The sequence below is a fragment of the Sminthopsis crassicaudata genome, chromosome 2 (assembly GCF_048593235.1).
Source record: "Sminthopsis crassicaudata isolate SCR6 chromosome 2, ASM4859323v1, whole genome shotgun sequence".
Classification (NCBI taxonomy): domain Eukaryota; kingdom Metazoa; phylum Chordata; class Mammalia; order Dasyuromorphia; family Dasyuridae; genus Sminthopsis; species Sminthopsis crassicaudata.
Genome location: NC_133618.1, coordinates 184403163 through 184428091, shown reverse-complemented (window position 1 = coordinate 184428091; position 24929 = coordinate 184403163). Strand labels below are relative to the sequence as shown.

The following is a 24929-nucleotide window of genomic DNA, read 5'->3' as shown; positions in this document are numbered from 1 at the left end:
TTTGTAGTTATCTTGGCAAAGATACTGGAGTGGTTTGTCATTTTCTTTTCTAGCTCATTTTATAGTTAAAACTGAAAGAGATGTAGTTAAATGACTTGTCCAGGGTCACATAGCTAGCAAGAGTCTGAGACTAGATTCAAATTAATGGTTTCCTGATTCTAGGACTAGTGTTCTTGCCATTGCTTTTGCTGTCGTCCCCCTTATTTTATTAGTGTAAATTACATTTATACCAAAGGTCCCTCTTGGTCCCAATTAGTTTCTACTCTAGTTCTAAACTTAAAGTTCTGGCATGAGGTAGTAGCATTAGGAAAAACCAGTACAGAGTCTAAGGAATACTGGCTTCCTCTTAAGCAAAGAATAGAATTTTCTTGAGTAGCCTAAGCCTTATAAAATCAAAGTTTGAGGGAAAGAGCATAAGGTGAAAAAAAAAGGAAAATCTTTTACTTCTAATGTTCTCTTATAACTCTATTAGGCAAATATTTACATTTAAATTAAGAATTTTACCCCTCTTTTTCTCCTCTGTCCACCTTCCATATATTCGTACATGCATACCAGAGCTCTTTAAGAATCAACAATTATAAACCTTTGACTTTCTACTTTGCAAATTCCAATGATATTTTAGAAGTTTATAATATGACTGATAACAGCCTAACTGGTATTTTCATAGAGGATTGCGAAAACTTTTATATGTTCATAACACATGTGTAGCAACAAATCATAGTTTACACTACTATTTTTTCAGACAGTCATTGGCTAAGTTTCTATCTTTGCATGCAAGAATATAAGCTTCCTTTTCAAGAATTTATTAGAGATCACAACATTTTCTGAAAAAAATATTATCTCCCTAAATTATAATTGGTTCTAAATGAATCAGTGAATGTCCTTATTAACAACATGATTGTTTGTTAGACATGTGTGAATTATATACTAATTTGATGATTTATTGAAAACTTTTTATTGTTTTATTAATCTATTGTATTCTTTGAGATTTTGAAAATGCTTATTAATGAAGGGGAAAAATCATTAAATTAATTTGTAATCTAATCTGACAAAACTATCATTCAAATAGTAAATGTATGCATTGTCTAAATATCTAACGACAAAGCAATATAAATAACATTGTGAATGAATTCGAGTAATGATATAAAAAGGATAAGACTTCTTTTCCACTTATAGTAATAAGATGATAAGGTAATTGACTATCTTTAAAATAAGCATATATTTGCTTTCAATAAAGAATCCTAAAATATATATTATTAAGGATAGTTAATTTGGGAGATCAGTTTGTTACTTACCTTTACAACCTGGCCTTTCATCTCCTATGCTCCATGTTCCATTAGCTTGGCACTGTATGAGTCTTTGACCATCTAAATAAAAACCAGGACTGCAACTCAGCACAACTTGAGCTCCATACTCATTTACTGACCCAGAAACCAATCTCCAAATGACATGTTCTGAAAGCTGGGTCTCAATATTAGGGCAAATCACCGCTAAAAAGGAAGGAAAGAAGACAATTTGAGTATTCATACTTTTTCTGAAGAAATAATTTTAGGGAAAAATGAACCATGGTTTCAATTTTGTGAATTCCTTTTCCATAAAATGGAAAATGCTAGAAATCATTTTAACAAAATCCATGCCACTTCAGATTTTACCAGATTTACCATTAAGTTTAAATACATGTAAGATAGCAGACAAATGTTTACACTAAATGTTTGAACAAAATTTCTAAACTGGAAGAAAGCCAAGAATAAATCTTACCCATTGCTCTCATTTTATAGATGAGTACACTGAAGTGCAAAAAGGAGTCACATAAGTAGCCATTTCTAGACTTACAAAATAATTCAAGTTACCTAGTCTGAATGTTTTTTATGTTGAGAGGTACTTCTGACTTGTACATGATCTTCAACAAATTTTTACTGATAATTTTTTTACCTTATCCCATGTCACTACCCTTCACAAATTTGTTGTTTTGAACGCAGTTATTTCTTGAATTTGATATGTCATCTGTCAATTTAAACTTTTTACCTTTGTAATAATCTATCCCACCTTTTATCATCACATTTTTTAATATTTCTGCCTATCACGAGTCTCATCTTTCTTGAAGGTTAAGTTCTGGAATCATCTCATATATACTAGCATGACTCCTGGCAGATCACAGGTATTTATGTTTATTAAAGTTAATTAAGTTGAAATAAATTGAATAAATGAACCTCAAAAAACAAATGTATTAAAAGCAAAAGAAATCTCATATTGTTAATTTTCGTTTCCCACAGTCAATCAATCAATTCATCAATAAGAATTTTTTAATTACTATTTATCAGACACTATGAAAATTCTGGGCATACAAGAAAAGGCTAAAAGACAGTCCTTGTACTCATGTAGTTTACAATCTAATATGAAACGTAGCATCCAAACAAATATATAAAAAAGCAAATAGGAAGTAATTAACAGAGGGAAGACTTTGAAATTAAGGGAAATTATGGAAGGTTTCCTGTACAAGGTACAATTTTAGTTGGGACGTTAAAAAGTCAGAAAGATCAACAGTCAGAGTGGAGGAGGGAGAATATTCCAAGCATGGGGAATAGTCAGAGAAAATACTCAGAGCCTAAAGATGGAGGTTTTATGTGTGGAACAGACCAGAAGCTAGTCACTGGATAAAATAACATATACTGTGAAGTAAGATATAAGAAAATTGGAATGGTGAGGGAGTGGGATGGGTTATAAAGGTATCTGAATACTAAATTGAGGATCTTGTGTTGAGCATTTGCTCCTGGATGTAATAGGAAGCAACTGGAGTTTACTGAGTAGAGAAAAGAGTATCAAGCCTGCATTGCAGAAAAAATCACTTTAATGAATGAAGGAGGAATGGAAAGAGTTTTAAAGCAGGCAGACCCACAAGCAAGTTATTGCAGTAATCAATATGGGAGATGTGAGTCTGCACTAGAGTAGTGATGGAATCCAAGGAGCAAAGAAGGCATAGGCAAGAGATTTGCAAAGGTGAAACTATCAGGTCCTGGCAACATAGCACGGATATAAGGTATAAGAGATAACAAACAATTTAAGATGACTCCTAAGTTGCAAGCTAAAGAGATTGGGAGGATGGTATTTCACCTCACAACAACAGGAAAGATATCAGGTAGGTTTTGGTTTTTTGAAAGTTTTGGAGGATCCAGACTATAAAGGATTAAGAGAATAAGAATAGAGAAAGTGGAAGCATCATTACAGATAGTTTTTCTGAGGAGTATAGCTTCAAAGGCAGAGCCTATATAGGATAATAACAGAGATGGAAGGATCATTAAAGCTTTTTTTCAGGATATAGGAAACATAGGCATGTTTGTAGGCCATAGGAAATGACCCAGGAGATTGTAAAGGAATGAAAGAGCAAGGATGGAAGAGGGGTAAGTATGTTTGAGAAGACAGGATGAAATGGGATCATTTGAATAAGTGCAGGGATTGGCCTCAGTAAGATGTAAACCTACATCATGTAAGAGAGTGATGGATTAGAAGAAAATTATAAAAAGCATCATAATGATAGGAGATAAAGAAGAAGGGAGAATGGAGTTTATAACAAGTAGCCTCAATGTTATCATAAAATATGAGACAAGGCTCTCAGCTAAAAGAGAAGGAGGAAAAGGAGAAGGAGAAGGAAATATGGGACATTTGATGAGGGATGAAGTGATTTGAAGAGCCACTATGGAAACTGGGTTAATGAGTTGATTAAAGAGTTATAGTAGCAGTAGAGGGAGTCATGGGATGTTTGATGAAGGCATTATAGACTTGAATTGGTTTACTAAGCACATATGATGGGGAGAAGAGGAGAGAGTAGCTAGTAAAGGCCTCAAAGAAAACTGAGGTATCAAAAAATGCAAGGTCATACTATAGATGAAAAATGCAAGGGAAGGCAGCAGAAAAGGTGAAAATCCAATAGACTATGGGGGATTTCAGAATTTTCGGATCATGAAGATAGTACATTTGCTGGTTATGGCACAAACAAGTTTATGATCACAGAGTACAATGATATAATTGTGTTGTTATTATTAAATGTTAACCAGCTAAGAATTTTTTTCAAAAAAGCTATTTTGTTCTAATCTTATTGATGAAATATAAAGTCATAGTATAAAATGAAAAAACTGAACACATGCATGTACATAGTATATGTTAGTTCTTTTAAAGTTATGCTCTTTATAATTGAATCTTTTTTTATATTTTTTCCAATTGCATATAAAAATTTTCAAATTTCATTTTTATAAGATTTTTTAAGTTCCAAAATTTCTTCTCTCTCCATCTTTTATTTCCCCTCCCCAAAACAATAATCTGATATAGATTATACATAAACAATCATTGTAAAATATTCCATATTAGTCTTCTTGTGAAAGAAAAGCCAAAACAAAAGGGAAAAAACACAAGGAAGAAAAAGCAACCAACAAAAATGAGAAAATAGTTTGCTTCTGAGTTCAGGGAATGTATGGTGTGTGTGTATATGTGTATATGTAGGTACCATGAACCACTGAGAAAAGGTATTCATTTCTATTCTCATTCAATGTTCTCCAGAGGTCTATCATACCTAACTTTTCTAAAATTCTATTCATCTCAACTTCTTTCTTGTTTATTTTGTGGTTTGATTTATCTAGTTCTGAGACAGAGAGGTTGAGATGCCCTAGTTGTCTATTTGTTATTGCAGTTCACTTAATTTTTCCTTTAAGAATTTGAATACTATATCACTTGTTGCATATATGTTTAGTATTGATAATACTTTATTATCTATGATTACCTTTAATGAGATATAGTTTACTACCTTATTTCTTTTAATTAGATCTCTTTTTTTCCTTTTGCTTTGTCAAAAATCAGAATCACTATCACTGTTTTTTAATTTTTTCTTTTTACTTCAGTTGAAGCACAATATATTCTACTTCAGCCTTTTGCATTTATTCTGTTTGTATTTCTCTGCTTCTGATGTTTCTTGTAGACAACTTAATATAGGATTTTGGCTTTTAATTTACTCTGTTATCTGCTTGAATTTTATGGGAGAATTCATCATATTCATATTCATAGTAATGATTTTTTACTAACTCTATATTTCCCTCCATCCTATTTTCCCCATATTTTTCTCTCCTTTTGCCCTTTCCCTCTTCATTATTGTTTTGCACCTGATCCCCACCAATTTCAGTCTGTCATCCCTTCTTAAAGTTGCCCTTATTATTATGACTTTCCCCTTATACTTCTGTCCTCCCTTCTATCAATGTTCTCTCTTCCCTTTTCTTTTCCCTTTCCCCTCCTACTTCTCTATACAATAAGATTTCTATATCCAACAAGGTGTGTATGTTATTTCTTCTTTGAACCAAATCTGATGAGATGAAGGTTCAAAGTTCATCCTTCCCCCTTTCTCCTCTCTTCTGTAATAGATCTTTTTGCCTCTTCACATGAAGTAATTTATCCCTTTTTAACCTCTTTCCTCTTCGACAATACAAGCCCTTTTCCACCCCTTAATCTCTTTGTTTTTGTCATTATATTGAAGTCAACTTATGTCCATACCCTCTATCTATTTAAGAAAATAACTCCTTAAAAATAAAATTGGTAAAATAGGATAAAAATCCACTGAACAAAACAATTCCTTTAAAAGTATATTTGGGGGGGGGGGCAGCTAGGTGGTGCAGTGGATAGAGCATCAGCCTTGAATTCAGGAGGACCCGAGTTCAGATCTAGTCTCAGACATGTAACACTTCCTAGCTGTGTGACCCTGGGCAAGTCACTTAACCCCAGCCTTAGGAAAAAAAAAAAAAAAAAAAAAGTATATTTGGCCAAATGGAAAAGAAGCCTTTTTTTTTTTTTTTTTAAAGCTAATCAAGGAAAATAATTTGGAATTAGAATTGTAAAAAAAAAAAAAAGAAAGAAAATGAAAATGAGTGACTAATGAGACATCAAGAATCAGTCAAATTTTTAAAATGGAAAAAAAGAAGAAAATGTAAAAATGCTTCATGGTGATGGGAGGGGGGCAACCTGGAAAAAAAATTCAGAAGATAATTTAAACATTGGGTGAACTGAAAGTTATGATTAAAAACAGAGCCTAGAAAACATCTTTCAGGAGAAAAAAAAATATTTTAAGGAAAACTACCCTGATGTTCTACCAGATATTTAGCAAAGGATAAAATAGTCATTGAAGGAATTCACCAATCACATGCTAAAAGTAACCCCAAAATAAAGACTCCAAGGAACATTATGGCAAAATTCCAAAATTATCAGGTCAAGGGGAAAATACTGCAAGCAAATAGAAAGAAATAATTCAAATATTGAAGAGCCATCATCAGGATCACACAGGACATAGCAGCTGCTACATTAAAAGATCAGAGGGCCTACAGTATAATATTCTGGAAGGCAAAGGAGCTTTGATTACAACCAAGATTCAACTATTCTGCAAAATTACGCATATTTTTCAGGGGAAAAAGTGAATACTCATTGGGTTAGTGGATTTTCAATCATTTCTGATGAAAAGACCATAACTGAATAGAAAATTGAATTTTCAAATACAAGACTCAAGAAAAGCATAAAAAAAAAAAAAAAAATTGACAGGAAAGAAAAAAAAAATGTTATTTAAAGGTTAAACTTTTTTATATATCTACATAGGAAAATGATACCTGTAACTCTTGAGAACCCTATTTTTTATTTTTGTTATGTGGAAGGTATATATAGATATATAGATATAGAAATATAGATATATAGATATAGGCATTACCAAAGTTTAGAGTTGCTTCCCTGAGTTGGTATCAGATCAGAAGTTTAAACAACTCTGGTAAAAAGTAATTGAAGGAGGGCAGTTAGGTGGCATAGAGACAAGAATACTGGAATTGGTATCAGGAAGACCAAAGTTCAATACTTATTAGTCATTTAATCCAAGCAAATCACTTAATCCCTTTCTTAGTTTCCTCATCTATAAAATGGAAATGTGAAGACAAAAATGAAATATTGTAAAGTTCTCTGTGTACTTAAAAGTGCTACATAAATGTTAGATACTAGTATTTTGTAATTTCATTTTTTTATTCCATTTTTAATTGAAAATATGTTTAGGAAATTTCTTAATTTTCAATTCAACATACCTGGCAAAAAAAGCTTCACAACTTATTATTTTGTTTGTTTCTGTTTCCCCTCCCCCCAAAAAACAAACAAACAAACAAACAAAAACAACAACAACCAAAAAAAAAAAAAAAACATCTCTTATAGAAGGTAGAATTTGAAGCAATTTTGAAAGAAGTCATGAAAGCAGGAAGTTGAAGTAAGGAGGAAGAGTATTCCAGGCAATCTAGGCTTGGGTGGGAGGGAGGGGGGAGGGCAGTCAGTGAAAAGATAGAGTATAACTAGATTTAAGACTGTGTGGGGATGACAATAAGAAGATTGGAAACATTAGAAAGGGATTAATTTATAGGATATTAAATGCTAAACAAAGGATAAAGGGAAGCCACTATAGTTTCTTGAGTGACTTAGGAGTCAGGGGAAGCCTTTTGAAATGATCAGACTTGGGCTTCTTATTCCTATAGATTTACATCAAATTCCTATATATCTTCAATATCCAATCCAATCGTTATCAGTAATACTTGATATATTTTCCCAATTTATATTTTCCTTTTTCATTCTATTTTTATTCATTTTATTCATGTGAAAGCTTAAATTTCTTGCAATAAAAAGTATCTATTTGATCTTTTATGATTATTTCTGTCTTGTTTGATTGAACTTCGTTTAGCTACTGCTATGAAAAGGTACCTTATCTGTTTGTTGTTTCTTTGTTTGTATCATCTTGGATATTTGAGTCCCATGGCCATTTTAAGTTTTTTCTGGAATATTTTGTAAGATGTTGAACTAAATTTAAATTTTATCAATTTGATTTCCAATTTTTCTAGCAATTCTAATTCTTACTTTTCTAATAAGGCCTACTGATTTTCCTTATGCTTTGTTAATCAGCACAAATACTTTTGATTAAATTTGTCAGAGCATCTGAGGCCTAAAGTACAATTTTTCCACATTACTGTTTTTATTACCTCCCTTGAGATTTGAGACATTTAGTTTCTTCAAATGATTTTTACCCTTTTTTATCAAGCTCTACAAAATATCCCCTTGAAGTCTGATTGATAGAGCACTAAAATTAAATTACTTTAGGTAATATAATTTTTATGTTAGCATGATCTAACCATGAGCACTAAATGTCCCTCTCATTATTTAAGTCATTTTCACCCCCTTTTTTTGAATCAAGATTTTTGAAAAGGACTTAATTAAAGCTAGAGTTTGTCAGCCAAAGTAAAGCCAAAAACAAAGCAAGAATTTAATTGATTTAAACTCAATAATTAGCCAATCCAGACACCTGGCCAAATAGACTGCCAGGCCAAATGAAAGAAAAAGATGACCAAGTAGCTCCAAAACAATTTTAAAAAGACATTCATCTTTCCTTGGCTTCATCTAAAAATCTATGAAAAGAGCTGAAAAATGCCTCATTTCAAAAAGGTTCATATTACCTTCTATATAACCTTGAAAAAAATCCAGTGGGAAAAAAAAAATTCTCTTCCTTTGATATTTCTATGGAAAACAGATTATCTAGCTTTTAGAAAAAGTTATCTTCTTTTTGTAGCATATTTGATAGCAATACATTAGAAATGATTCCAATGCTAAATACGTTCTTAGCACTTAATAAAACGAAATAACACAATATAAAGATACTTAAGATAAGAAAACTAGAACTTATCAGAGCAGCTATGAGCACATTTTATTTAACTTATGAATGCTACTATGATATCTAAGTGTTCCAACTACACAATTTTGCTTAAGAAATGTTGACTTTTACTTTTACAATGAATGATTCTAATTTATTATGTTTCTCTCAGTCAGTTGCAAAACAAAATGTTTAAAGATGCTTTCTTTAGCATTTAAGGACATGAAAATATATAAAACATAACTAACCTTCCCATATTTCCCTACCTCAATAAATTATAGCTCTATGTCATAAATATTCAATAATATTGCTGTAGTAAGGATATAGTTGCTTCTTTATTAAACTGATAGTTTCCATTAAGCTTCATGTTAATTGCAGTCTATTACCAACTTTAATTTGAACAAATATAATTACATTTGTAAAATGCTGATCTATCATTGAAATAAAATAAATTAATCATATTTCTAACCTGTTCCTATAGATAACTAAATCAGAAAGAATGAACTTAGCATTCACTGACTAAGAACTAAGTTCAGGAAAAGAGAACAGAAAGAGAAAAAGTTCTCTGAAAGTAAGATGAATGAAAATGAAACTTTCTAAAAACAAACAAAAAACAATGTTTTAATTTTAAAACGTTATATCAGGTCTCTATAATTGACATTGTATACAGAATTTTGATTTGATTTCATGCAGGTATTCTTTACAGTTGCTCTATGAATCACCTTCAAAAGTGCTATAAATTTAAATTAGTCTACTTTAAAGAAACTGTATCTGTTGTACAGAAAATTACTAATATAGAAATAGAGATTAATGCACCTCTGAGGTTTAACCATACACTGTTGAGTTTTGAAAAGCTGAAAAAAAAGAAAATGAAAAATACTGAAGAAACTGAGAAATGAGGCACAATGATGCATTGTTCATATTGCTGTGAACTGGTGCTTCCATTCCAGAAACCAAATAGGAAGTATAGCTTAAGAGTTTCTAAAAATCGGGGGGCGGAGCCAAGATGGTGGAGAAGATACACGCAAATTTGTAAGTTCCCTTCTTCCCTCATTACCATTTAGTTAAATCAGCCTCAAAAATAACTTTGGACTGATAAAAACAACAAGGATTAGAAGCACAACTTACCAGCTTAAGAGAATCTGGAATTTCAACAGAAATGGTGGGTTCCGAGGGGAGGAAAAAACAAAAGATCAGCACAGACAAGGTTAAGTGCTAACACACTATGCCGATCGGGCTGGGGAGAACTCTGGGATCAGAGAAGCTACTGAGATAGAGGAATCTGACACAGGCTGTTAGCTCTTCTCTGCTTATAAAACAGCAGATCAGAAAAGAAATCAAGCTACTTTAAAATATAAAGCCAGATCCTAGAACCACCTCAATCCGGAAGTGACCTAATAGATCTTGGCACTGCTGTGCAGCTGGCCTTCTGCTGCCTGGCGCTTCTCCTTAGGGTAGTTAAGAGCCTGAACAATTGGGACACAGCCCGAGGCAGCCTACAATCCACATAGTACTGGGCTCAGGCTGAGGCAGTGGAATTGTAGCAGCTGCAGAATTCCCAGAGAAGCAGAACTCCCAGAGAAGCAGAACCTCTGAAGTAGAGACCGTGGTTTCCAGGCAGACACTTCCGATTTGAGTGCAGGGGCTTTTCACATCAGCTACTGATATCCACGGCCCCACGGGAGGCATTGGCTGTGGTTTGTGACTTTCAGCCTTAAACCATAGGGCAGAAGCTAGACCACACAGCAGGGTCCTTCACTGAGCACTCCTCACAGTGCAGCCATGCTAACCACCTCTGAGGCATTGCCGGGAAGGGGGAGAGGAACTCTCGCCCAGAGCTCTCTCTTATCCCAGTCACAGGGTTGTTGCATTCTAGCTCTAGTCTGGGAAGAAGCTGATAAATAAATAAATAAACTTCTTACCCCAAGGGCAAACCCCAACAGATTTTTAACAATGAGTAAGAAGCTGAAGAGAATGATTGACACCTTCTACACAGAGAAAGAGTGGGTATCCAACCCCAAGGAAGCTAACAACAGAGAGTCTGCAGATAACACCCTAAAGGGGAATGTTACCTGCCCCCCATAACATAACTCTCTCCTAGAAGAGACTATTAAAAAATTAAGAGAGTTTGAAGAAAAATGGGGAAAGGAAAGAGAAGCTATGATAGAGAATAACAACATCCTGAAATTGGAGTTGGAAAAAATAAAGAATTCACAGGAGGTGCAGGGAAACAAAATTTGTGAATTAGAAAAGGTTAAAAAATCACAGGAAAATAGGATTTCTGAATTGGAAAAGATAAAAAAAAATTCTCAAGAAAGTAGGATTTCTGAATTGGAAAAAAAAAATAACTCACTAAAAAAAAATTAGTGAAATGGAAAAAAATTCAACAGAGCAAACTAATTCATTTAAAAACTCGATTGGGCATATACAAAAAGAACTAACAAATGTGAATGAAGAAAATAACTCATTAAAAATCAGGACAGAACAAATAGAAATGAATGATTCATTGAGAACCCAAGAATCAGTCAAACAAAACAAAACAAAACAAAAATTGAAAAGCTGGAGAATAACGTCAAATAATTACTGGGAAAATCTATAGACCTGGAAAATAGATCTAGGAGAGATAATCTGAGGATCATTGGACTTCCCGAAAACTATGATCAAAAAAAGTGCCTAGATTCTATTTTACAGGAAATCATCAAAGAGAACTGTCCAGAGATAATAGAAACAGAAGGGAAAATAGGTGTTCAAAGAATTCATTAACACCTTCTGAAAAAGACCCTAAAATAAGAACTCCATGGAACATTGTGGCTAAGCTGCTGAACTACCAAACAAAGGAAAAAATATTGTAAGCAGCTAGGAAAAAACAATTCAAATATCAAAGTGCCACAGTAAGGGTCACACAAGATCTGGATCCTTCCACATTAAAGGATCGAAGGGCCTGGAAACTGATATTCTGAAAGGCAAAAGAACAAGGATTGCAACCAAGACTAAACTACCCAGCTAAGTTTAGCATTTTCTTCCATGGAAGAAGATGGTCATTTAATGAAACAGAGAAATTCCATGTGTTTCTAAGAAAAAAACCAGCCTTAAAAAATTTGATCTATATCCACAAGACTGAATAGAAGCTGAAAAAGGTAAAAAGAACTCTTGAGAACTGTATCTCTGTTGTGGATATACAGAAAGTCCGCATGGATAATTGGATTTTAATAATATAATATTTTTAAAAAGGGAAGTAGTAAAGGGAAGGGAATAGTATCAGAAAAAGGAGGAGACATAAAAAGAGGGAAACTACATCCCAGGAAGAGGCATAGAAAATCTACCACATCTGAAGGAATTTAGAGAAGGCAAGAATCATTGTGTAAATCTTGCTCTCATCAGAGTAGGCTCAAAGAGTAAATAATTGACATATTTGTTTTTCAGAGAATTCTCTCTCACCTCATTAAAAGGGGGCAGAGGAAAAGGTAAAATGAAAAGGGGAATAAGTTAAGGGTACAAGAAAGGAGAAGGGACTTAAAAGGATGGGGGAGGGATATTAAAAAGGGAGGGCTGCGCATCACAAGTGGGGTCTAAAAATTAAATATTGGGGAAGGGGTTCAGGGGGGTCAAGGGAAAAAAAGCATAATCTGGGGATAATATGATGGCAGGAAATACAGAATTAGTAATTTTAACTGTAAATTTGAATGGGATGAACTCTCCCATTAAATGGAGGCAGATAGCAGACAGGATCAAAAGTCAGAACCCTGCAATATGTTGTTTACAGGAAACACACTTAAAGCAGGGACATACATACAGAATAAAGGTAAAAGGTTGGAGCAGAATCTATTATGCTTCAGGTAAAGCCAAAAAAGCAGGGGTTGCCATTCTTATCTCAGATCAAGCAAAAGCAGAAATTGATCTAATTGAAAGAGATAAGGAAGGAAATTATATCCTGCTAAAAGGGAGCATAAACAATGAAGCCATATCAATACTAAACATATATGCACCAAGTGGTACAGCATCTAACTTAATAAAGGAAAAGTTAAGAGAGTTGCAAAAAGAAATAGACAGCAAAACTATAATTGTGGGAGATCTCAACCTTGCACTCTCAGAATTAGACAAATCAAACCACAAAACAAATAAGAAAGAAATTAAAAAGATAAATAGAACATTAGAAAAACTAGGTATGATAGACCTTTGGAGAAAACTGAATGATGATAGAAAGGAGTTTACTTTCTTCTCAGCAGTTCATGGAACCTATACAAAAATTGACCATATATTAGGACATAAAGATCTCAAAATTAAATGCAGGAAGGCAGAAATAATAAATGCCTTCTTCTCAGATCACAATGTAATAAAAACTACATTCAATAATAAGTTTAAGTAGGGGTAAATAGACCAAAAAGTAATTGGAAACTGAATAACATCATCTTAAAGAATGACTGGGGGAAACAGCAAATTATAGAAACAATTAATTATTTCACCCAAGATAATGACAACAATGAGAAATCATACCAAAATTTGTGGGATGCAGCTAAAGCGGTAATAAGGGGATATTTTATATCTTTAGAAGTTTATTTGAACAAAATTGAGAAAGAGATGATTAATGAATTGGATGTGCAACTTAAAAAGCTAGAAAAAGAACAAATTAAAAAACCCCAGCCAAAAACCAAACTTGAAATACTAAAATTAAAAGGAGAAATCAATAATATTGAAAGTAAAAAAAAAAAAAAAAAAAAAAAAAAAAAAAAAAAATATTGAATTAATAGATAAAGCCAAGAGTTGGTTTTATGAAAAAGCCAATAAAATAGATAAACCTTTGGTAAATCTGATCAAAAAAAGGAAAGAGGAAAATCAAATTGTTAGTCTTACAAATGAAAAGGGGGATCTTTCCACCAATGAAGAGGAAATTAGAGAATACGATAAGGAATTACTTTGCCCAACTTTATGCCAATAAATTTGACAACTTAAGTGAAATGGATGACTACCTCCAAAAATGTAGGCTTCCTAGATTAACAGAGGAGGAGATAAATTGCTTAAATTGTCCCATTTCAGAAAAAGAAATAGAACAAGCTATTAATCAACTCCCCAGGAAAAAATCCCCTGGAACAGATGGATTTACATGTGAATTCTACCAACCATTTAAAGAACAACTAGTCCCAATGTTATATAAACTATTTGAAAAAATAGAGATGAAGGAGTCCTGCCAAACTCCTTTTATGACACAGACATGGTACTGATACCTAAACCAGGTAGATCAAAAACTGAGAAAGAAAACTATAGACCAATTTCCTTAATGAATATTGATGCTAAAATCTTAAATAAGATATTAGCAAAAAGACTTCAGAAAGTCATCCCCAGGATAATACACTATGATCCAGTAGGATTTATACCAGGAATGCAGGGCTGGTTTAATATTAGGGAAAGGATTAACATAATTGACTATATCAATAACCAAATTAACAAAAACCATATGGTCATCTCAACAGATGCAGAAAAAGCATTTGATAAAATCCAACATCCATTCCTACTAAAAACGCTTGAGAGTATAGGAATAAATGGACTATTCCTTAGAATAGTCAGGAGCATATATTTAAGACTCTCAGTAAACATAATATGTAATGTAGATAAATTGGAACCTTTCCCAGTAAGGTCAGGAGTGAAACAAGGTTGTCCACTATCACTATTACTATTCAATATTGTATAAGAAATGCTAGCCTTGGCAATGAGTCGAGAAAGAGATTCAAGGAATTAGAGTAGGTAATGAGGAAATCAAACTGTCACTCTTTGCATATGATATGATGATATACTTAGAAAACCCCAGAGATTCTAATAAAAAGTTATTAGAAATAATTCACAACTTTAGCAAAGTTGCTGGGTACAAAATAAATCCACATAAATCCTCAGCATTTTTATACATCACCAACAAAATGCAACAGCAAGAGATACAAAGGGAAATTCCATTCCAAACAAATGTTGAGAGTATAAAGTATTTGGGAATCCATCTACCAAAGAAAAGTCAGGAATTATATGAGCAAAATTACAAAACACTTGCCACAAAAATAAAGTCAGATTTAAATAATTGGAAAGACATTCAGTGCTGGTGGATAGGCCGAGCGAATATAATAAAGATGACAATACTACCCAAACTAATCTATTTATTTAGTGCTATACCAATCAGACTCCTAAGAAACTATTTTAATGACCTAGAAAAAATAACAACAAAATTCATATGGAAGAATAAAATGTCGAGAATTTCAAGGGAATTAATGAAAAAAAAAAAGTTAGATGAAGGTGGTCTAGGTGTACCTGATCCAAAGCTATATTATATAGCAGCAGTCACCAAATCCATTTGGTACTGACTAAGAAATAGACCAGTTGATCAGTGGAACAGAATAGGTACAAAGGACAAAAAAGGGTACATCTATGGCAATCTAGTTTTTGACAAACCCAAAGATACCAACATTAGGGATAAAAATTTATTATTTGAAAAAAACTGTTATAAAAGCTGGAAATTAGTATGGCAGAAATTAGATATGGATCCACACTTATCATCCTATACCAAGATAAGATCAAAATGGGTCCATGATTTAGGCATAAAGAATGAGATCATAAATAGATTAGAGGAACAGAGGATAGTCTACCTCTCAGACCTGTGGGGGGTGAAGGAATTTATGATCAGAGGAGAACTAGAGATCATTATTGATCACAAAATAGAAGATTTTGATTACATCAAACTAAAAAGTTTCTGTACAAACAATACTAACGCAAACAAGATTAGAAGGGAAGTAACAAATTGGGAAAATATTTTTACAGTTTAAGGTTCTTATAAAGGCCTCATTTCCAAAATATATAGAGAATTGATCCTAATTTATAAGAAATCAAGCCATTCTCCAATTGATAAATGGTCAAAGGACATGAACAAACAATTCTCAGATGATGAAATTGAAACTATATCCACTCATATGAAAGAGTGTTCCAAATCACTACTGATCAGAGAAATGCAAATTAAGACAACTCTGAGATACCACTACACACCTGTCAGATTGGATAAGATGACAGGAACAAATAATGATGAATGTTGGAGGGGATGTGGGAAAACTAAGACACTAATACATTGTTGGTGGAGTTGTGAAAGAATCTGGCCATTCTGGAGAGCAATTTGGAACTATGCCCAAAAAGTTATCAAATTGTGCATACCCTTTGATCCAGCAGTGCTACTACTGGGCTTATATCCCAAAGAAATACTAAAGAGGGGAAATGGACCTGTGTGTGCCAAAATGTTTGTAGCAACTCTTTTCATAGTGGCTAGAAACTAGAAGATGAATAGATATCCATCAATTGGAGAATGGTTGGGTAAATTGTGGTATATGAAGGCTATGGAATATTATTGCTCTGTAAGAAATGACCAGCAGGATGAATTCAGAAAGGCTTGGAAAGACTTGCATGACCTGATGCTGAGTGAAATGAGCAGAACCAGAAGATCACTATACACTTCAACAACAATGCTGTATGAGGATGTATTCTGATGGAAGTGAATATCTTCAACATAAAGATGATCCAACTCACTTTCAGCTGATCAATGATAGACAGAGACAGCTGCACCCAGGGAAGGAACACTGGGAACTGATTGTAAAATATTAGCACCACTGTCTATCTACCCAGATTACTTATACCTTCAGAATCCAATACTTAATGTGCAACAAGAAAATTGGATTTACACACATATATTGTATTTAAGTTATACTGTAACACATGTAAAATGCATGGGATTGCCTGTCATCTAAGGGAGGGAGGGGAAATTTTGGAAAAATGAATACAAGGGATAATGGTATAAAAAAATTACTCATGCATATATACTGTCAAAAATTGTATAATTATAAAATTAATTTTAAAAAAATCATTTACTATTTGAATCCATAATAGAACTATTATGGCTATACATTAATGAGATCAGAGAAAGAGGAAATGTATCCATATGTACAAAAAATATTTATAAAATGGTGGCAAAAAAACTTAAAATTAAGGAGATGCTTATAAATTGGGGAATGGTTGAAGAAATTATGATATTTGAATCAATAAAATAACATTGTGATATAAATAAACTAAAAGGTTTGGTTTCCTGAGAAACCTGGGAAGAACTGTATGAAGTGACACAAAAGTGAAGTGAACAGAATTAGGAAACAATGTATACTATAGCAACAATCTTGTAAAAACAAAATAGCTTTGAAAGACTTAAGAACTTTGAATAATGTAGTTACCAATCACAATTATAGTGGACTGGTGCAGCAACAGTGCCAAAAAACTTATGATGAAACATAATCAACTTCCCAAAAGAAATGTGAAAAACTCAGGGAACAGAATGATATATTGGAGGGGGAAGGTTAAAAGAGAGAATACAAGTCCTAATCGAAATGTGTAATACTTGACATGGTATAACTATAATAAGGATTTTGTTTTTCTTTATTTTTTTCCAACTGGAAGGAGAAGAACGGAGGGAAAGAAAATACTTTTGTTACCTTAAAAATAAATAAAATAGAATAAGATCAAAAAGAATTCATGAGCAAACAAGAAATACAGAAGGTCACAAAATACAAAATGGAAAAGTTTTGAACAAAATGTTAAAACTTTTTGCACAAAGTCAGTGAAGTTAATATTAGAAGCAGTATATAAAATGGAAAAAAAATTTGCATTAAGTTTCTCCAATAAAGATTTTATATCTAAATTTCAATGTATAAAACTAAAAGTCACTCCCCAAATGTTCAAATATATGAATAGGTAGTTTTCAAAGGAAGAAGTCCAGGCTATTAAGCACAATTACAAATTATCTAAATCAAATTGGCAGGACTAGTCACAGCTTTCTGGAAAAGTATTCAAGATGTGACAAAGGATAATCTTTCTATGTCTGTCTCTGTCTCTCTCCAAAATTAAATAAAGGTTAAGAAAAAACATATAAGACAGACAAACAATTCTGGAAACTAGTTACATTATATTTTTATGAGTATATGTATACATATATATGTGTGTGTGTGTGTATACACACACACACATACATATATGTAACTCCTCAAAGTCACGTTCTCAAAGCCTGAATGTTTTGAATGGGTTTCATTACTTCCTTGTTTTTTTTTAAGCTGTTTACCAGCAGTGCAAAAAATGTCCTACTTCTATTATATATATATTCTTTAAATGGTGCTGATTTTCAGTTTGAGGTATAGACTATGTTCAAGAGTATCACCACTGGTATGAGGGTTGCTGAGCCATTTTCAGAACTGCTTTTCACTTTTGGAATCCACTTGATACACCTGACTCTCACCTGTCACTTCGATAAACTGTAACAAACACAGCAATCACAACCCAGTAAGCCATTTTGGCAGATGGAGTAAATCAGGTTGAGGATAACCAAGGATTGAGTTAAGGAGGTGTCTGCTCCAAATGTGTAAAGAATTGAAGCAATGGATGAATGAGAACAACTTATTCCAACAGCCAGGAAGACAGCAGAATCAGGTTCTGTGGAGTGCTTAGAGCTTGATTGAACATTGAAGATGCCAGGATCACCCAATACATCTGAAGCCATCACCAGTCATCTTAACTTTGCCCTGAGACTGAACTGTGATGATGCTGGAAATCTGAGTCAAGCTGATGACTTCTTACTTTACCTCACTTAAATCTAATTTATACATGAATAAAAGGACATCACTCATATTCATTTATCATTTTTATCTATCTCAGGTAACAACAGGCAAATGATGAAACAGCAGGTATAGATACACTGGAAATTTTAGGTTACAAACCTGTTCACAAATGGCCTGGGGCATAAGGTCATCTTCTCACTGGAAGTAGTATTGGTATTCTGCAGTCCTCTGTCTGAGAAACCTTTTTTAAAAATCATATACTGCTCATTTCACAGATGAGGAAGACATTAGAAAAGGTGCCCTAAAATTTTTCGGTTTATCCAATTCTGTCATTGTTACCTGGGTAAGCAAGGATCCCATCCTATGATCAAAATACACACACACACACACACACACACACACACACACACACACACACACTCCAAAGACTTTTGCAAAGATGGATTTAATTCACCATTGACAGATTGAATGTGTGCACACTTATAGAAAAACACAAAACACCAATAGACCTGAAAAATAAATAGCTCTTCTTGGGAGAGAGCTCAGAAAATATCACATCCACATAGCAGCCCTGAATGGAACAAGACTGGCAAATGAAGGCCAGCTTAGTGAAGTGAGAGGTGGATACAACTTTTCTGTAGTGGTCACAATGAAGAGGAGATCCATGAAGCTGGTATAACATTTATAATCAAAACTAATCTAGTCACCAACCTATATGCTCAGCAAAAGGAATGAATGAATGATAGGTACATGACAATTTGATTGTTATTTACAGGAAAATAGCACTTGCAGGAAAAAAAAAAACTATGCCAAAATCATCAGTAACTATGATGAATCCTGATGAGTTCAAAGAAAAATCTTATCATCAATAAGTTAAAAGAGGACAAGCTTATTATTCTGAGTGAATATAAAGCTAGAGTGGGTTCAGACTACCAGACATAGCAGGAACTTCTTGGGAGGAATAGTCAGTCACTTACTCTCATGACTTTCTCATCACCAATACTGTATTTCATTTACCTAAAAGCAATAAAACATTGTGGATACACATTTTCTGAAAACACTGATAATTGATAGATTATGTGAGTGAAAAAATAAGAGACAGACAGGATGTGAAGTGATGAAGGCATTTTGTGATAGAGTACTAGACTGATCATAAGTTAAGTATTTACATTCAACAAAATTGACAACCCCAACCAAAATGACTATCAGAATAAGTCAACATATTAGAGTGCTTCATTGAGTGGGAACAGTTTGTTGCTAAATTGGAGGCAGAGTTAAGCTAACATACAGCTGGCAAAAGTGGAATAGAAAAGGAGTGAGCAGCTTTCAGAGACTTGTAATACAGTATTGCATTTGTTCATCTGAGTCAGAACATTCACAAATATCAAAACTGATTTGATGAAAATGATAGGGAAATTCTGAAGCTGCTAAATGGAAAAATGAGAACTCCACAGGATCCAGAATGATAGTTCAACCATCTCCAAAAAGGTAATAGTTAATTCCATCAAAAGTAAAGTCTAAGCAAAGCTTAGAAAGATGCATCATTATTGGTTCTGTAAAAAGACAGATAAAATTCAGTTTTTTAGTGATAGTAATATTCCAAAACATTTATATGATGTCCTGAAGGCTTTTTATGGGTCAAAGACCTATGGTGAATCTCAACTACTCATTGTTAATGGAGCCACATTGATTAGTGATAAGGATATGATCCTAGAGAGTTAGGCTAAAAACTTCCAAAGTGTTCTCAACAGACCATCATTGATTAATGCTGAAGGCACTGACTATTTATCTCAAGTTGAAGTTCCTCCCTAGTTGAAATTCCAACTGAAGAGATTTTGAATGCCATTAGGCTCCTCTACTGTGGTAAAGCACCTGGTGCTGATTCTATTACAGCTGAGATTTACAAATTAGAGGTTCCAATGCTCATACAAAAACTGACTGAAATTTGCCAGATTATATGGCAAGAAGAGATTATCTCCCAGAAGTCCAATTATCCATCTCTATAAAGGTAAAATTAAATTTCCTGTGACAATCAGGGGATGGAGAATTGGGGGGATCTTTCTCTTAGTCATTGCTGGCAAAGCTCTAAGAAGAGTCCTCCTTAATACCAGACTGGTTTCAGAAAGGACAGGAAACAGTCAATATTCCAGGAGAAATGCGAAGAATAGAACTGAGGATTATATACAATACTTGTAGATGTGACCAACCATGAGAGTTTATGGAAAAATATTTCAAAATTTGATTGCAAAGAGAAGTTTATTAGTATTGTATGTCAATTTGATGACAACATGCTTATTGGGGTCTAGATGCTTTCACATTTTTCCAGTCACCAATGGAGTGAAAGAAAGTTGTGTGCTTGGTCTTATGATTTAGCAGGTTGTTTTCAGCTATGTTGTTAAATGCCTTCAATGAGGACAAACATGGCGTCCAGAATAGTGGTCCTGATGGCAAATTATTTAACTCGAAAAGGGCAAAAATCACAACTAAAATGGAGGGAGAGTTGGGACATGGTGTGTTTTCTGTTCTGTTTTTATTTATTTTTTTATTTGTTTGTTTGTAGATGATTACACATTCATTGTGGTCCCTGAAGCTGAAATGTAACAAAGTATGTTTGGATTCTCTGTTGTTTGTGCTAATTTGGCTAACAATGAACATCAAGAAAACACAGGTGCTTTATTAGCCAGCACTACAATATGAGGAATCAGTCACAGCAAATGAAGAAGTTTTGAATACAATGAATAAGTTCATTTACCTTAGTAGTATACTTTCTCAGGATGTATACATTGATAATGAGATTGATATATGCCTTACCAGAGCTAACTCAGTGTTTGGGAGGCTTTGAAGGAAAGTGTGAAAGAGAAGAGGTATTAGATTGACTACCAGACTGAAAGTCTATAGAATCATTATGGTAACCTCATTGTTTTATGCCTGTGAAACCTAAAGACTATAATAGTGCATTTGCCAGGAAACTGAATTACTTGCATTTGAATTATCTTAGAAAGATTCTGAACATCACCTGGCAGAATAAGAGCAGACACTGACATCTTTTCTAGAACTAAACTGCCAAGCATGAAATTCTAATGCAGAAAATACAATTCCAGTGGGCTGGCCACATTGTTTGAATGCCAAATGTATACTTGCAAAAAGTCTATTTTATGAAGTACTCACACAGGGCAAGCAACTCATGGTGGTCAGGAAAAAAAAATTATATAAGGACACTCTTGATTTCTCTTAAGAACTTTGGAATTGATTGTGTAAAAAGGAGACACTAGCAAAGGATTGCCCAGCATGGCATTCTCTCATCAGAAAAGGTACTGTACTCTATGAGCAAGGCAGAATTGAAGTAGCTCAAAAGAAATGTGGCTTAAAAGAAAATATTTGTTAATTTAAGATTCTATGTCTTACTGAAATTCCTATAAAAATACTGATGTTTAGACCTTACCAAAGTTGTATATGATAATAGAATACACCTTTAAGGGAACTTACAGATTATGTATCCCCAAAGTACTCATTTTATACAGGAAGAAACTAAGGTCAAGTCACAGCGACCTAATCAAGGTCACATAGCTAATAACTAGTCAAGTTATAATTAGAATACAAAGCTCTTAATTTCATTTTGAAGGCTTATCATGTCATCCTTGAATTCAAGAGCAACAATCAAATACCTAGTATTCTTGCTAAACCAGAATAAAGTCTTAAACTAAGGAGACCATGGTCCTTAAACATACAAAACTAAACCAAACAATATAAACAACAAAAGATAAACAAATTCTCATATAATAGGTCTTAAAATAACCCAACAAATTTGTTACTCATCACAATTATTAGAAGTCAAAGAATATTTCTGGTTTTCTTTTTACATTTAACACCGTACAGTAACTGGCATATAGCAAGTGCTTAATATATCCATGCTGATTGATTGACTGTTAGATTACAATATTTTAAGAGTTAGGGATGTGTGGTATGTGGGTGTGTGGGTGTGGGTGGGTGTGTGAGAGAGAGAGAGAGAATGTGTGAAGGGCTGAAACTATTGGGCCAATGCACTGGGGTTGGACAAATCGAGCACTTGAGGCTAATTACCAATTGGACAATACTCTATAAGAATATGCTTGGAAAAATGGCCCTTCCCATTATCCTGTGCTTGCCTAATCATTTAATGTATACAGAGAATTGTGGGAGGGACTAGGAGGTGCAGGGAGACTAGCTAGGGTCACTTCTGCAAGAGAGATTATGAGGTCACAGAGATCCTATGCATCCACTCTCTTCACTTCTACTGCTAAAGACCTAGAATAAAGACTTTTGCTTATCCTGACTCAGGCTGATTCTAAGGTATCCAGGATGCTAACGTGGTCGCCACAAGAGAGAGAGATGCTCCACAGAACCTAACATAATACTTTTCATTGTAGGTGCTTCATGAATGTTTATTGATTAGCTCTTTAAAAAAGACTAGTCTCGGTCTTTGAGGCATAATATCCATGACTTATATTAATATTAGCAAATATAAAAAATAAATGAATTAATCAATTGTTTGAAAAGCTTATTGATTTAGAGGTGAGAGACAATTGAATTTTAATGCCTCATTTTAAATATCAGGAAACAAAGGCTTTCCAGAGGTACTGAGTCCAACATCCAGGGAGGTTAGAGACAGGATTCAAAGATAGAGCTTTCCATCAATTCATTCAGTACACCACATTTTGTCCTCTAGAAGAGTCTTTCAGTCTAGCTCTCGTGTTTTATGGATAAAGAGACGTGGCATATCTTTCATAAAAGACTGACTTTTTCTGCCCCATTGCAGTGCCATGCCATATTAGGACTCTTTTGATGGAGGAACTTTCTAATTTGTCCCTGATTTTATTAAATAATGTTCAATTTGCTAGACTGTATTGAGAGCAGGATAGAAAGTTATATGAAAAAGAATTTTTTCTACTTATACTATGACTTAACTCAGATACAGTTTGTGCTCTGAGTTTTCCTTTGCAAAATCTTTGGAGGGAAATGGAATTACTAATGTCAGACTTTGAACTATGGGACTGGCCAGCTAAGTGATAGACATAGTAAAAAGGTGACAGTAGAATACTAGAGAAGTCTGAAAGACAAACAATTTAGTTAATATCTGTTTTGTTTGCCCAATTTCCCTCAACTATAAAACCTTACTTCATAGGGTTATTGTGACAATCAAATGAAATAATATTTGTAAGGTGCTTACAAATGCATATAATGTTATATGTATGCTAGCTATTATTATATTATTAAGATATTAATTGAACACCAAATAGATAATTTTGATAATACTAAGTTAAAAAGGTTTTTTTGTATAAACAAAATTAATGCAAACAAGATCAGAAGGGAAGCAATAAATTGGAAAATAATTTTTACATTTAAGGGTTCTGATAAAGGCCTCATTTCTAAAATATATAGAGAATTAACTCAAAATTCATAAGAAATCAAGCCAGCCTCCAATTAATAAATGATCAAAGGATATGAGAAGACAATTTTCAGATGAAGAAATTAAAACTATTTCTAATCATATGAGAAGGTTATCTAAATCACTATTGATCAGAGAAATGCAAATTAAAACATCTCTGAGATACCACTACACACCTGTCAGATTGGCTAAGAGTACAAGAAAAGATAATGATGAATGTTGGAGAAGATGTAGGAAAACTGGGACACTAATACATTAGTGGTAGAATGGTGAACTGATCCAATCATTCCTGAGAGCAATTTGGAACAAATTGGACTATCAAACTGTGTATACTCTCTTATCCAGCAATGCCACTATTAGGTCTATATCCCAAGGAAATCATAAAAAGGGAAAAGGGACCCATATGTCCAAAATGTTTGTAACAACCTTTTTTTTGCAGTGGCAAGGAACTTGAAACTGAGTAGATGCCCATCAGCTGGAGAATGGTTGAATAAGTTATGGTATGTGAATGTTATGGTATATTATTGTTCTACAAAAAATGATCAAGAGTATGATTTCAGAGAGTCCTGGAGAGACTTACATGAATTGATGTTAAGTGAAATGAGTAGAACCAGGAAATCATTGTACATGGCCACATCAGTAGTATAGGACAATTACTTCTGATCAATGTGACTCTTTCCAAAAGTGAGATGATTAATGTCACATCCAATGATCTTGTGATGAACAGAGCCATCTATACCCAGAGAGAGGACTGTGGGAAATGAATGTGGATCATAACATACATTCTTAGTCTTTTTATTATTGTTCACTTGCAGTTTGTTTTCTTATTCATTTGCTTTCTTTTTTTGATCTGATTTTTCTTGTGCAACAGAGAATTGTATAAATATGCTTACACATGTTAAATTGAACATATATATTTAACTTGTTTAACATATACTGGAATGCCTGCCATCTAAGGGAAGGGGTGGTAAGAAGGAGGAGTAAATCTAAAATATAAGGTTATGCAAGGGTCAATGTTGTCAAATTATCAGTGCATATGTTTTGAAAATAAAAGGCTTTATTTAAAAAGGTACTAGTAAAAGATTCTCTTCAAGAAAAATCACCAATAGGGAACTGATACCTGGAATAATTAAGGAAATATTCAAAGAATATTAATGTATACTATATGATTTCAATAGCCCTTTAGGTGTAGGTTGGA

General features: G+C 33.5%; 1 protein-coding gene across 1 annotated transcript in view; it reads right to left on the bottom strand.

Annotated features, from left to right (window-relative positions):
- Positions 1-24929, bottom strand: part of CSMD1 (CUB and Sushi multiple domains 1) — a 2669009-nt gene that overhangs the window by 138287 nt on the left and 2505793 nt on the right. The window contains 1 exon segment of the mRNA XM_074287957.1: positions 1296-1490. Coding sequence (XP_074144058.1) covers positions 1296-1490 — 195 coding nt within the window.